The sequence below is a fragment of the Erithacus rubecula genome, assembly GCF_903797595.1.
Source record: "Erithacus rubecula genome assembly, chromosome: 2".
Lineage (NCBI taxonomy): Eukaryota > Metazoa > Chordata > Aves > Passeriformes > Muscicapidae > Erithacus > Erithacus rubecula.
In genome coordinates this window covers 67138944-67154439 of record NC_136685.1, presented here as the reverse complement: position 1 = coordinate 67154439, position 15496 = coordinate 67138944, and the positions used below count along the sequence as shown (strand labels likewise).

Here is a 15496-nt window from a genome sequence, read left to right as displayed (position 1 = left end):
TCTGCTGCCACAGACAGGTGAGAGGACCTCACCCTATCACTTCTCATCATTCAGCCACATGTGTTTATTCCTCAAAAGGATAAAGGCTGGTTCCAAAGTCTGCCTGAAGAGTACAGCCCTTCCTGTTTTTGCAGCACTGGTTCACGTTCACCTTGGAAGCATCCAGTATCTGATGAATGTTTAAAGACTCACACACGTGTAAGCCTCAGTGACAGGCACCACAGTTAATAACCTGCACAGTGACCATCTGCTATGTAAAATATGATGGCAGAATCACTTTTCCAAATCAGATGTTTCCCTTCCATTCAATGCAAAGAGCTGGTACATTTACACCACACCCTATGCTTTATTATTGTGTGATTTGCAGCTTATCACTGTATCAAAAGCCATTACATGTATGTATTTAGCAGTTTGTATTCTACATTAAGAAAAACAATCAATTAGACTGTTTCTGAAAATATGACTACACAAGAATTTCTTTCCTCATACAAAGACAGCTGAAATACATAAATAGAACACACATCATGAATAAGAGCATTGAAATATATTTCTAGAAATAAAATTACTAAGTATGGTTCTTACAAGCATTTTGCTTTTCTATACACACCAACAATCTAAGATTCTGAGCGTATATTTACACTGCACAAGCACTGAGCATGACACACAGCTCACCACTTTCCCAAGCTAATAAATTCTACACAGCTTTCTCCAGTTTGATGCAAGTTTATCTCAAATACATACTTCTCAACTCTTCAGAAGCTAAGAGAGATGTCTGTTATATCAAATATACTACACTTCAAGATTCTAACCTTCTTGCTACCATTTCAGATTCACCACCACAATGATGTGTCATTTCAACAGATAAGGAACTGAAGAAAACATTGCCTCTAACAATCTCCTTCTACCATATGTGAAATGGAGCTTCTGACTATTATATAAAACCATTGAAAACCGCTTTCAGAAAATCCTTAATAGCTGCTATCAGAAAATTTAACTTGTGTATGAAAAGTTTCAGGAGAAGCACAGGCACAGCAGGTAGTCTTCTTATCCCACATGAGCAATAAACCTTAGTAAAATCCTTCACATGAAACAATGTCCATCTTTACTTAGTTTTCAATTACTGCTTTTATTAATCCTAGTTCCATCCTACTGCTTATAAGAGAGGAAATGTAACTACTTCATGAAATATGCATGTAACAGCTTTAAGATTAAGAATTTTCCCTTGCGTGAGAATGAATGGCTGATAGTCTTGAAGGGAATTAAACCAACGACTAAATTTTTAGTATTTTCCCCTTGTGATAGTGCCAAAATACAACAGTACCAGCTGCTAGAAAAACACACCAGAAAGACCTAAACCACCTGTATCAGACAACCAGAAGTGGTTAAGGTTCTAAAGCATTTCTTAAGGACATTTGTTCATGCATTCCTTGGAGAAAATAAAATAATTGGATGGTTTTCAAGAACAAGAAACAAATAAATTCGAAGTGTTTCCTAAGGCCAAAGAAGGACTTGTGAAAATGACATTCTTATGCACAAGAACAAGGTATGATCCAGAGATGACAGCCCTTCCTGGTGTTAAGGCAGCACCTCAGCCACAATCAGCAAAATAAAAGAACAAAACCTCTTACAATGTTTATGAACTGCAACTGGGATTCTTAAAAGAATTTTGCCTGGGCATCTCAAAACTCCAAATACTACCCACATACCCACAAATGCAAAAAGCGAACAAGAAAAACATGTCTAGAATAAAGGGCAAGGTGCCCTTTGAATCTCTACTCTGTGTTCACAGATACATAAGCAGGCAAGAAACTGGCACTCTGAGGAAGAAAAGAGAAAGTTGAGCCTTTCTACCTCTTCATCACATTATTTAAGTCTGTGTAGATGGGACCATACAATTCAAGCAGTAGCAATCTCAAAGGTATGAGACACATGAGATAGCACAGAGAAACAAAATCTGGAGAAAATGCACAACCCTGGCTTCCAGTAGTATTTCTCAAGATCTGGAAGCTGGGAGTTTCATCCAGTCTTCCCATAAGAAAGTCAGCAAGAAGAGACTCAGACATTTTTCTGTCCTCATGGTTCCCTGTGTCTACAGACAAGTAATACATAAAGATGTCCAAAGTCCTACAGATGTAAACGCAAATAGAAAACTCTAAAAGTTTGCCTAATGTAACATTAGATTTAATTTGTTTAGCTATGTTGTTAGGACTGTGAAGGACAAATGGTCCATAACTTCAAGAACATTCCAGGAAGACATTTTAAATACACCAAATAACAAAATTTCAGTGTGAATTTCACACTGATCTATTTTCATTACATTTCAGGTATTGGTGTGTGTGATTTGTTTTCTACCTAAAAAATGCTGTTCTCATTCTGCATTTCAGTTCAACAAAGAATACCAACCACAACATTTCCACCTTTGTGTAAATTCTGCCACTTCTAATCCATGAAGTTGGGTACAGGGAAGTACAACACCTAATAAAATGCCCCCTAAGATTCTTTTCAGCCTTTATGGTATAAATGCTAAGAACATTGATTAGCATTTAGGATGACAGTGTCATTTTTAAAAGCTCTTTAAAGCTGATACAACGGCATTTTGTACTCCCTATCAATCTGAGAGAGTAGAAGGTAAAACTAATCCTGTTAACTACAGTAATACTGCTTATAAATACTTACAATTAACTGCTATAAGTGTTCCATTTTTGTAATTTAAATTATTCCTTCAAGCATAGCATAGCTCCCAGCAACGACCACACCACCGCCTACACCTCTTTTTAGAGTTAGGCCTTCTATTCTAAGCAACTCATTACAATCTTCCATGAGTCATAATAGCAAAATACTAGTTGGAAGAGTTTTCCAGTGGGATGAGTAAGGAGGAGCAGAGGGAAAAGAACTCAATTGCTATCAGGTGAATTGGGAAAACCTAAAAGGAAATAAATATTTTTTGCAGATTTGTTGTTTTCATAAATAAAAAACTAGGAACACTCATAACATTTTTGATGTCATAAATAATGCAAATTGTCATGAATTGGGATTTAAAACACCCCAACTTAAAAAACTAAAAGGATTACTGAAAAATAAATGCTAAGTTTCCACAACTTTCTATGACTGAAGCATGGTAAGCATGAAGCCACCATACTTTTCAGCTATATAAAAAAAGTAACATCACAAACATAGACACACACAAATACATAATTTAGGGAATTTTTAAAACCGTTATTCTCTAAGCATTGAAATGTTTTCCATCTATTCAGTTCTAGATTTTGAAAGCAGCATTGTAAAATCAGTCTAATAATTCTGAAATACTCGCAAACCTGTTAAAGTACAACTCATCTAGTTCACATTAAGAATAGCAAATGTAACTACAATTAGTCTTTCAAAAAAGAAAAGATTACATAGGACACAAACAAAATCATATCTGTAAAGAAAAAGCTTTTTAACTGTGTTGAGGTAAACTTGGTTTTTCTGTATTCTGCATTTCTGAGTTACAGAAATTGCCAATGAAATCTCACTGAAAATATACATTTTACAAAAGGATCATTTCAGAACCCACTAAAAAAAAAAAAATCAAAATCCTTAATAAAATAAATCAAAAAACTTACTACCAACAAATCAGAAATCAATATACTAAACTATGACATTCTGGCCACAACTTTTAGTGGGCCAGAAAAAGCATTAAATGCTAATGATATTTAGACAGAAGATCAAGACAGCTGATCTACTGAACAACAAAACTGCTGGAATGAATAAGGGAATTACTGGTCAGGCAACAGATGGTATTAACTACAAAAAAACCCAACAAAGCCCAACACATCTCTGATATACAGATTGCTGTGAAAGTGTAAGGAGGTGCCATTATCTACTTTCCCTCTTGTAACAGCTTCTCCCTTAATCATCTGTTTTATTGAAGACAAATAATGTATTAGAAAAGATCTATCTGACCTCTTAGGGGAATTTTTGTCTTTTTAACACTAGAAATCATAATTTATGAGGGTTTCAATCATAAGAATACAAATTGTTAACACACTGGGGATTATTGAGGACTATATTCTGGTTCTATTTTTTTGTGTGGCTGCTGAAAAACCCCTGTTAGATTTTCCTGCACTGAAACAGGAAAACCTGCCCATTTAATGAACCAAATGATTCACACAACTCAGTGATGGCCCTGAGTATCCCTATTATTTGCACTTCCAACTTTCAAAACATCTCTCTGAAGGTTTGCTCATGAGAATCCTGCCAGTACAAGGCCTATTCAACAGCAAGGCTGTTAACTGAGCAATGCAAGGTACTTCCATCTTCTCCTGTGTTATGCAACACTGTCCAAAAGCAAAAGTTGGAAATCACAAGTCTGCCTTATACTTGTACCAAAATCAAGTATAAAAATACTTCTGCAATATTTTTGTATTAAATCAAATAGTCATCTATGCTTTGCATATTCTGTTCTCACTCAATTTACATTTAGACCTGGAACCTGTGAAACTTAAGCTGCCTTTTCTTTTTAAAGTAAACTGATTAACTTCACTGGCCTAACCACAACAAAGTTATGAACACATCAGCCTCTGGAAGATATGAGTCAAATTAACAACAGCGTGTCTGATTTGAAGTTCAAATTAGAGAAATATTTAAAAAACACCTATGTCTTATCTGATGAGAAACAGCATAACTTACCCTGATTTTTCTTTTTCTTCAGCATCTGCATTTACTGTAGGATTTTCCGTTTCTTTGATCTTCTCCTCCTCCTTATCTTGCAGTTTGGTTTCATCTTCAGTTTTGATTACATTTAAGTCCTTTTCTTGATCAGGCTGAGTAAACACAGACTCTGGCAAATTTTTTTTGTTTCCCTAGGGTAACAAAACCTTTAGTTAACTCACAAGGTGAAAACAAATTATTTAAGAAAAAGGCACACAAAACACACTGACATCATAAGAGTAAACAATGCTACAGTGTAGGCTTAACCTAAAATTACAGCACCTCTGCCACTCTTCCAATTGAAAATCTTAAGCTAACCCTAACAGTTTAAAGTTGCAGCCAATGTACTAGCTTGTTTTATCACAATGATATAGGCATGCAGTGCAATCCCTAAGGATTGCAAAGCAATCCCCAAGACAAGCACTTCAAAAAAGTGTATTTCCACCTGGGATGCAAAAATACCAGTACTGGCTTACACAGCAAACTCTGAGCCTGTACAGTGCAGCACATCGGTTTATGGCCCTGAAACTCCTTCGCTAAAGCCACTGAGTCAACAGCGGATTTTGAAGAGCTACAAACATTTGTCTCTCCGGACCACTAAAGTACATTATACCATGTGGACATAATATGGCCCAGGTCTTTGTAGAGATGCACTGGAACACAGAAGTAACAGCAGTATTCATGAGGGCCTACAAGCATAGCTAAATGTATAATGAAAATACCAGCAATGTAATTAGCTGCAAGCATGCATTACCCAGGTAAGGATAAAACTGGACACTAACTAGACTCCATTTCATGCAGGAGGCCCTCAAACTAATGGAATGTTGGGAGACTTTTCTAACATGTCAGATATTTTGACATCATGATCCCCAAGAACAGGCACCCAAGGTAAATACAGCTCAAATGTCTTGTTCTGAATGCGGTTTACAGTGAGTTTTAGTCTTATTTTAAATCCATCACAGACATTTCAATCTTTATATTAATTCATGGTTATTAACACACCAACTGACTTTATAAGCAAGATACAAGATGAACTTTAAAATATATTACCAGAACAGAGGGCTTATCATTTTCTTTACTTTCATTATCATTCTCAGCTGACTTTTTTTCTTCTTGTTGTACTACTGCTACTTCCTCCTGCTTGCGCTCATCCTTGTCCACTTTTATCTCTTTTGCATCTTGCTCTGGTTCTTCACGCATCTTCAATTCTTTTTCTTTTTCACAGTCTTTACAAGGCTTGTTCGACACTTTCTCTGGCAATGCCATTTGAAATTCAATGTTAGCTGATGTACAATACTCTTCAAAACCATAGAGATATCTAAAAAAAAAAAAAAAAATTGTTTGTGATAAGCATGTTTGACTCAAGAAGGAAAATCCAAACTAGAGAAGCTAAACACGGGCAGTAGGTTTAAAGCCTTAAAACATGTATTAAAACCAAAGATTTATAGATTTTATGTATTTTACTCCTAGCTCAGGATCATTTCAGTTGAAGTTTTAGCACAAACTTCATGGCTTTATTACTTACTTTCTGTATGCACATTTAACATTATATCCTGCAGCTGAATTTAATACAGGGATTCCAAGATCTTGATAAACTTGCTTCCACACCGCTCCACTTTCAATCTGTTAATGACAATGAAATCATTGTTTTTGAATTAATTCACTGACAAAAAACCCCCAAAATTGACAAAGTTTACAGCTTCAGAAGATAAATGTAAGTAATTTCCTCTGATGTATAAAATTACAATTTATCACACACAGAGTATTTCACTGCAGTGCAAAGTGTAGTCTGATGTAATTACTTTAAGCAATTTAGCATTTCTGCAATGCAACAAGCCACAGCAGGCTTTCCTCTCCAGGTGGCAATAAAACAAAGAAAATATAACTATCAGAAAAATCAGTACTTAATTTTTTATTTTATTTTTATTTTATATTTGAAGTAATTTTTAACTATCAGAGCTAGAATTTTAATTAAATTAAAAAAAAAAAAAAAAGTAAATCAAAGCATTAACAATACTCAGCCCTGCTAGTACTGCACCAGACATAGTGCCTACCAGTCTTTCATTATGTCCTTAATGTGCCCTTTGGTGACAAAGTTTCATGATATGCCCATTTCTAACCATCTGTGAAGGTAAAGCAGATGTACTGCAATACCCCAGCACCACATCTTGTCTTGCCTATCAGAAAGGTGCCACTGCACAAACAGACCTCCTCAGCTGACAGGCCATATCCATGGGAAGCAGTTCAAAGCACAAACAATCTGCTTGGCCATGAATTCTGTATGTTTCCATTACTCCTCTCAAGACAATCTCACCAATCTCAGCCAGCAAACTCTTCTTTATACTGCTCAGAATAAATAGAAATTAAGAGCCTCACATCAGACCTTAAATTAAATTGGTTGTCTTAGACATTTTACTGAGCAGTGGCTCCTTTCACTTGCAGGTAACAACTTTATCAGACTAACTTTTCTTGAAATATTAGAAAAACATACATGCTGGCTGATTTTATGCAGCAGTAATTAAACATGCTGAATAGCTGTGTAATTTATTTAGCATCTAACTAGTTTCTGGTTTGTGATAAAGCATGGTTTTTAGAACTACAAGGTGTCTTATGCCTCCATAGTAGAAAACTTTCATACATCTGAAAGTCCTGTGTTCTTTATCACTTTTTCACAGAGTAATAATTTATTCCACAATAATAAACAGTACCCTCAGTTTTTATGGCTCTGGAATACTCATCAAACTAATACTCACGTTATCAAATCCTCCAAGCTTGTGTACAAGTCTGAATAACTTGAAGAGATTCAAATTTCTATATCCTAACACAGGTCGTTTGTTAATAGGAGTCCCTGGGTAACAAAGACAGTTGTTAGGTTGTTTCAAAATATTTTTTCCAGAATGACATGAAATTCACATCATAAACACTACTATTAAAAACAGCATTGTAAACCTCCTGCATCTGGCATTTGCTTTTCATGAAACTAAAGAGTGTTACTGAACTAGAGGGAAAATGTTTCTTGTTATTTAATGCATATATATATATACACATTCTTCCTTACATTATGGAACATGCAGAAATGATGCAAATTTTCTTGCTAACTATATTATACATATTTTTATTTCACCCACTGAAACAATTACATCTAAAAACACAACACTGCAATAAAAATAAAAAAAAACCAATCCAACCCTCACCAGGAGCAATCCCACAATGCTTCAAGAGCTGAAACTTCTTATGCTACTGTACTATATGCAAAACATAATAGGATAGATATTTTTATATATCCATTTATTTCTGAAAGCAGAAATATGGGACTGCATTTTAAGAGATGAGTCAAATGACAGACTCATCTTCCAAATAGTGGGGAAGTCAGAAGGCAGGAGTACGGTTTCCCTGTTTCCAAAACTGTACTGCAAAGCACTACTAGTTTAAAGACTCAGTTTCTCAAAGTACTGCTAATTAAAATGCCTACCTCTGTCTTCCATGAACTTGTACAACTGCTGAAGAAAGTTCTCTCGTTCTTCAGGAAACGGCTCTATTTCCTCCTGTTTAAAGCAATGCACGCAAGAAAACTGTCACCATTCTGAGTTACAGTCCTTCATTAACAAACCTAAGGTAGTGATAATTTAAATTTAAATGTTTAAGCTTGTTTTACTGTAGTCAGCAACAGCATGGGCATAAGAGAGTTACATGCTCTCACTGCAATGCCACACGAAACCAAGTTTTAGAAACTACAGTGTTTCAATATACATAAAAAATTGACTGTAAACATACATCAAAATTGGATTTTTGACTGATCACTGAAGTATCATAAGTGATACCATAGATCAAGATGTGCTCTCAATTTGATCCATTTATGCTGAAAGTCTGTGAGACAGCACTATTAATGATCAAGAGATTATATCAGAAATCTCAGCTCTATTTCTACTGCAGTTAAGTGACTCCTTGGTTCCTGGACAGACTACGTCACTTTCAGAGATGAAGTCAAAGAGCAAATGGTGCTTGCACTTTCTTAGGAGTTCTAATCCACTGCACTGGCAAACCGCAGCCAATGGCACTGCATGCGAACTGCCATGGGGCACCAGCTGAGCGCGTGCTGAGCAGGATCAATCCCAGAACTGAAATAACAATGGATATTTTGGAAGTTCAGTTCATTGCACTAATAAACCTTTGCATTAGATTTACTTAGATTAATAAACAGTGGAGTTTCATAACAAAGCACTATGGCTTACTTTATAACACCTCATAATCTCTTTTGGAAATGGGGCTTGCCACAACTAGAAGCAATAAGATATTAATATATTAAATTCTGAAGAAATTCTGATGACTGAGCTACTGCAAAACAATACACCAAATATGAGTTAATTTTTAATGCTACCTGTAGAGTTTTCAAAAATAACTAGTTATTCAGTAATCTAAACGAAATTATTTTTCTTTAGTGTATTTGCATTCCGTGTTTATTACTTCCATTCTTCAGTAGTCTCCTTGTACTAAATATAAAACTTCAACTACCCTGAAGCAAAGGGAAAAAACATACTGTCTTTAAAGTTATACTAAAACAGTTGAGAAAACAACAGAAACTGAATATAATTACTAAACAGAATTGGCAAAAACAAACACACACAAACAAAAACAAACCCCAAACCTTCCAACATCTACTGAATCTATTTAATAAAAATACGTACAGCTGAAAATATGGTCAGGAAAATGTAACCGTTATCAAGGAGTAGGGATTTTTCTTATTGTGTATTTCTTCTTACCCATTAAATGCCCTTGGATGACATCAGAGCAAACAAGCAAAAAAAATTAGGAACCAGTATTCACAATAAGCTGAAACAGTTGCCCTTCAGGTATAATTATCAATGGAAATGCAATGAAAATACTCCAATCTTGCAAATGCAATGCAAGAGAAAAGGCTCTGCCAGAGACATTACATGATGGGCATTTGACACCCAGTGTACCAGCAGAGCTCAGAGCAGGCAGCTTTGATGGGCAAGGACAGGCTGGGTAGAGAGCTGCAGCAGTATACCAGGAATCCTTCTCACAGGGCAGGGGCACCAGAATTCAGCACAACTAGCCCAATTCTTCTCTGACAGGTACAAGGTGATGCTGCAGCCCTACATGCAGTACAGATTAAAGCCTAGTTAAAAACATTTATATTCCATGGGCCATGGAGAACAAATTTCTTGGGTGGAATAGAACTCAAAAATGTTTTTGTTTCTTGTTTTTAATCTCCCACAGCAGGTACTTGGAAAAGAATTTTACCAGCATCTGATGAATCATGGAATATCTTCCTCATCAACAAGAAAAAGCTTGCCATAAGACATTAATCTCACAGAGCATTTAGAGGAGGGGTGACAGGTGTCACTGAACCTGCCAGGAAACCTTCAGGAAACCCAATAAAGTTCTGAAGAAGGAATATGTTATTTTTAAATACAGGGGGAAATAAGATAAAGGTGATGAAGAGGCTGAATAAAACACTCCTTTCCTATTATACAGTCCAATGCCTGAAGGATACTCCTACGTCTCTAATGTGATAATTCACAGAGGTGCCAGAATGGCAAGTGAATGAATACTCATTAATTTTTCCAGCAGAGAGCAAAGTAACTTCGAAGAAAGTGTGCTAACGTGGTAAGCTTGTGACCCTGCATGCCTCTGAAAAGCATTTACACTTTCTCAGAATCTCTACAGAGTCAGCATGTATTATACTGTACTAATACTATCTATTAATAATCTCTTAATCCAGTTAGACAATAAGGTTTCCTAGATAATGATTTGAAGAGGCACACCATGTTGTCATATTTGCTTATTTTCAAGTTAGACAACCAGAGTGCTAGCTGGTCATTCTGCAGTCCCTAATGTATTTGTCTATGCTACAAGTTAAAATAAAACTCAGAAAAACAACCTGTTTTCTGGAACACAAATTCACACAGTACTATAGCACAGCACTGGAAGAGAGAGTCTTTGACAACTCTTTTACCAATCTCAGATTTTATAAAGTAAAGGAAGGCCATTTTTCAGTCTTTTCCATTAGGGAAAAAAAAAAAGGCAATTACTCTTCTTAGAAGATAAATACAGAGGATTTGCATGTCAGCTCCTATCTATATGGGATGGAAGCATGTATACAGATACGAGGTACAAAAGGGTATCTTTGTATCTACAGAATATGGTGTGACCATACATCTACAGGACAGAAGCATCTGTTTTTAAAGCCCATGGTGACATCTTTAAGAGTTTGGGTTTTCTGTTTTGTTTTGCTCTGGTTTATGGGTAGTAGGGCCACATGGATGGCCTGAGGGCAACCAGTGAGAACTTTTCATGTCCTGGGAAACAGCAGAAAAACCTGCAGGTGGATAAAGCCCCAGGAGCAGGCCAGAACCACAGGTCCTGTTTGGGAAGGGATGCTGCTTAATAATGAGGTTATAGGCACAAAGTAACAAAAAGAAAAAAAGAGAAGAAGCTGCAGAAACTGTTCAAATATGGGTGGAAAGAAGACACACATGCCACTGACCACCAAGGAGAGCTAAAAAGAAAAAAGTGAAAAAAAAAAAAAAAGCCTCTGTTTTAGAAACTTCCTAGTTCAACAAGCGACTAAAATCACTGTTTATTGGAAAAGTTATTATCACAGGTAGTGATACAGTAAGTTCTAAAATATTTGTCTGAGATGAAATCTTCATGTCTAGCAGATGGAAAATTTGCTCAAACAATGCCACATGGAACTAAGTAGAGCTCAATAGAAGGTGTTGAAAGAATACAAGTTAAAATGTTTACGAATGCTGTAGCTAAAGGCTCTGTATTTTTCACCTAGAAAGAGTTTTCACATAAAAAAGTGGTGCAGGAATGATCAGTATATAAAGATGATGTGTAATCCTGCATAGATACAAACTTATCTATGTGTATCACGTTCATGGCTGGATACTAACCTACTGAGAAAGTTCAGAAATTGTACTGAAAACAAGGAACTGTTCCTTGTTTCTCAAAATACTAAAAACAGCACTGCCCCTTGCAAACTTTCAATCAGGGCTGGATAATCTTCTGAGAGCTTAAAGAGGAGGCAGAAAGAAATTGCAAACATGGAAAGGTGGCAAAGTCATAACTCCACACTTTTACAGTCTCCCAACAGGTGGCAAAGTCAAAACTTCACACTTTTGTGTCTCCCAACACATTTTAAAGAAATGAATGACTGAAAGATGAAACACTACCTTCTGATATGCCAGTCACAACAGCCAGGGAGGATAGACTGAGAGAAGGACCTTAACAACCATTTAAGACCCAAACCAGTTCAGTTTCTTCTTTACAATTCCCCTACTAATAGGAAATTAAGTCTGCTGCACTACTGACACTTGCTTAAAAATTAAGAGAACAGCTCTCAAACCCTGGTGAGAGAAAAAGTGATTATGGCAGATACAGATTTAGAGTACCACAAAGAAGGTACAGAGAAGTAAAAGCTTCAAGAGCCTCTCTTTCAGCCTTCAGCCAGCTGTGAAATAAAGTTCATTCCACTAATTTTCTTCTTTTCTTGTCTTCATTTTTTTTTTTCTGGACAGGAGGCTGGGAGCAAAGAACAGATGATTAGAAAACCAAGCATAAGGTAGGGACTTCATACTTGCAGAATAAAAAAAAAAGAGAAGAAAGGTGGAAGTGGAGTGCATGGGCTAACACCTTGATTCAAAGTTCTTTTGCTTCTTTACACAGGGTAGCCAGAGAGACATCTTGTAGTGAAGCAATTCTTCAGCAGACCAGGCAGTTACTCAATAATGCCTATGTTAACATGCTATATGTCCCCTAAAGTAAAAAAGGCCTACTTAAATACATAAATTCGTGCTAATTTTTATCATCTGTGCATCTAGGCCCTTTACTAACTTCACTTGCCTCTTCCTCACTGCTGTTATCCTCTTTTTCTTTTTCATCCTCTTCTTCTTCTTCAGCTTCACTGCTGGAGCTGTCTTCTTTCAATTCTGTTTTCCAGTTACTAGGAACAGTTCTGTTCTTACGGAATTCAAGTGCTTGGTCAAAAGCTGTAAAAGAAGCAGCCCTTGTTAGCACTGCAGAAGCATCAGTTTGCACAAAGATTTGAATTAAAAACCAGTAATCAGGGATAATGGGGAAGACAAGAAGAAGGAACGACTGCTAACTAACAATTCCACCCCAAATCCAAAGAACCTCAACAACCACTCCATGTTGTCCATCCTTATTTGTCTTATCCAGTCAAACTGGCCTGGTGCTCTCTGCATATCAAGGCACTCAAAGATATTACAGGTATTTCTATCATGTTCATGTCTACAGACACAAATGAGGATTTTCTGCTTAGGGCAAATATGAAAATTTAATTGAGGAAACCCCTATTCAACAGGTTTACACTGCAGGTTATATATACCAAAAGGGAGGGCAAGGAGGAAGAAATAATCACAAGCTAATTCTAAGAGTTTGATCACACAACCTTAAAATTTCAAATGCATACACAAGTCCAGATTTTCAAAGTTCATAAAGGAAACTTACTTACAAGTATTAGGGGCACTACTGTGAGAATAATTCTATAAAGTTCTAAAGTAAAAGGAAAAATATAATGTATAGAATCAATGTGTGCCTGCTTGGCATGTCTACACTTAAGTTCAGTGCAGAGCAGGTGGGATGTTGTTTTTAGGGGGTTTGTTTAGTTAGGTTTTATTGTTTAAAAAAAAATTCCTCTAACTTTTCATAAGTGTTCAATATATTATTCTGTAACATAAGATCCTGTATTTTAGGATCTTTAAGACATGAATCAATCTGCCATAGATTTAGTGCAATTCATGTAACTATGCAAATACATACAAGTGTTTCTCACAGGAAGTTACTTTTACCTTGTTTTAACAAAGCGTCGGGCTTCGGTGAAGTTTCACTGATTTCCCGGACATCTTTCCTTGGCACAGAAACACTGGATAATTTAGAAAGTGTTAAAAAAATTAAAATATTTTAAAAGGTAAACTAACTATAAAAACTAACAATACATCACACTAAGATTGTATTACACTTAGTAAACATGCATAAGCTGCACATGAAATATATCTTGACCATTCTATAGTGTTAATCTGGTACAGGGGATTAAAACCAAAACTTTTACATTAAATTGATTAGACTATATACATTCACTGCATACACAAGAAAGTATGCTACTTCCACAAACAGGTAGTTTCTGGAATCTCCCATATATGTAATAATTTAACATTAATTTAGAACCCTACCTTGCTTAAAACATAAATAATGAGTAAGTATTAAGTGCAAATTGTCACTATGAAATCAAAGACTTCCAAATTGAAAGAATAAAGCACTTTCTAATTTCTACTTTGTCTATAACCAAGTAAGCAAATCTGAATTGCAGCTCTGGAGGACTGGGGGGTGGGGATGTGCTCGTGTGCACACATGTTATGTGTGCCCCTTGGATGACAAGCACTGATGCCTGAAAAACTATCAAATGGTAAAGCAAGACCCTAGACTTAGTAAGTAATTAAACCACAACAAAACTGTTAAATATTTCAATATCCTTCCTGCAAAACATTTTGCTAAACTGAACCACAGTAAATAGCTGCAACTTCTGAATAAAAACTAAAACCTAGAAAAATAATTCTATTGTTGTGAGTTTAAGAACACAAAGTTCTTTATTTTGTTGCAAATACCAGACAGTCTGGTTTTCTGTGTTTCTCTATCCTTTTTCCTACTTTGAGTAGCATTACAGCAGGATAAGATGCAGTTGCAGTCTAGACTGAGATAAACATATGCCTTACCACCTTCACACAAGAAAGAGGATTTCTGTGTGTGCATGTGGTGTACGTGCAGGCATGCACACATCCCCACCGACCCTTCTGTAGTTGGATAAGCTTACAGCCACATCCCTGAAAAGCACTGCTCTATTCCAACCACAGCAGGAAAGAGTTCCAGGCCATTCTTGAAGTCACGTAATACTACTGTGTTTACCATAATTTTAACAATTAAATTAAAACTAAGACAGATTTATGTATTCCATTACTAATAATGACAAAGTTCAAGACTAATTTCATCACCATGTAAGCTGTTAACAGTTTTCCAAATATTAGAAAAATCTTGGCAGGAACTTACTGAACTGAACTTACTGACATTAATAATATTTTACCCAATGCATCTCATACTACATTTCATTTGAGGCATAAATTTGTTCAATTATCAAACTCTACATTCCTACTCACAATTTGCCATCCTTGAATGAGCGAACAAGAATATTGTCTTTTTTCACGGCAATATCATCACTACAATCTGGACAAACCACCTGCAAAGATATTACAATTGCAAAGTTTAGAAGGAAAAACTAAAACAAGAGAGTAAGAATAAATACCAGTGCTTCTCTAAAAGCTTTTGTGCTCATTTCTCATTGGCAACCCTGAGATGAGAGCAAGTGAGATCCCTCAAAACACAGAAGGGATGACCTCCTGAAATTACTGAATGCATGAGGTCATGCTCGCTCCTAGAGGGAAACTGACAACTGCTGCTGGAAACACAAGAACAGCATTCTGAAAAAACATCAATCTGTCATGCCTCTGCAGCCTATTCTATTCCTCATCCTAAAACACCAAGTGCTGCCACCTGACTTAGAGACCTCTTCTGAAAACTGGAAATGCCAAGGATGTCATCACACACAGTGTCAAAATCATAAGCTAGCAGGAATTACAAAATATAACTTTTTGAGGGAAGATTACAAGTAATCTACCTAGGAGAGAAGAGCACCTCAAGTACAAGTATATATAGGTTATTTAATTCAAGAAGTAGACTGATCAAGTCTAGCACTGCGAAAACATAT

The 15496-nt window shown here is 36.1% G+C and overlaps 1 protein-coding gene across 6 annotated transcripts in view; it reads right to left on the bottom strand.

Moving 5' to 3' along the window:
- Positions 1 to 15496, bottom strand: part of ARID4B (AT-rich interaction domain 4B) — an 86389-nt gene that overhangs the window by 22985 nt on the left and 47908 nt on the right. For 3 of the 6 annotated variants that reach the window (XM_079298473.1, XM_079298474.1, XM_079298470.1), the window contains exons 9-16: positions 14889 to 14968; positions 13530 to 13603; positions 12562 to 12707; positions 8162 to 8234; positions 7443 to 7537; positions 6215 to 6312; positions 5740 to 6007; positions 4669 to 4841 (exon numbers count right to left, since the gene is read on the bottom strand). In XM_079298473.1, the coding sequence (XP_079154599.1) occupies positions 4669 to 4841; positions 5740 to 6007; positions 6215 to 6312; positions 7443 to 7537; positions 8162 to 8234; positions 12562 to 12707; positions 13530 to 13603; positions 14889 to 14968 (1007 nt within the window). Of the gene's footprint in view, positions 1 to 4668; positions 4842 to 5739; positions 6008 to 6214; positions 6313 to 7442; positions 7538 to 8161; positions 8235 to 12552; positions 12708 to 13529; positions 13604 to 14888; positions 14969 to 15496 lie in introns of all 6 variants that reach the window. The other 3 variants (XM_079298472.1, XM_079298469.1, XM_079298471.1) reach the window with 1 other exon arrangement.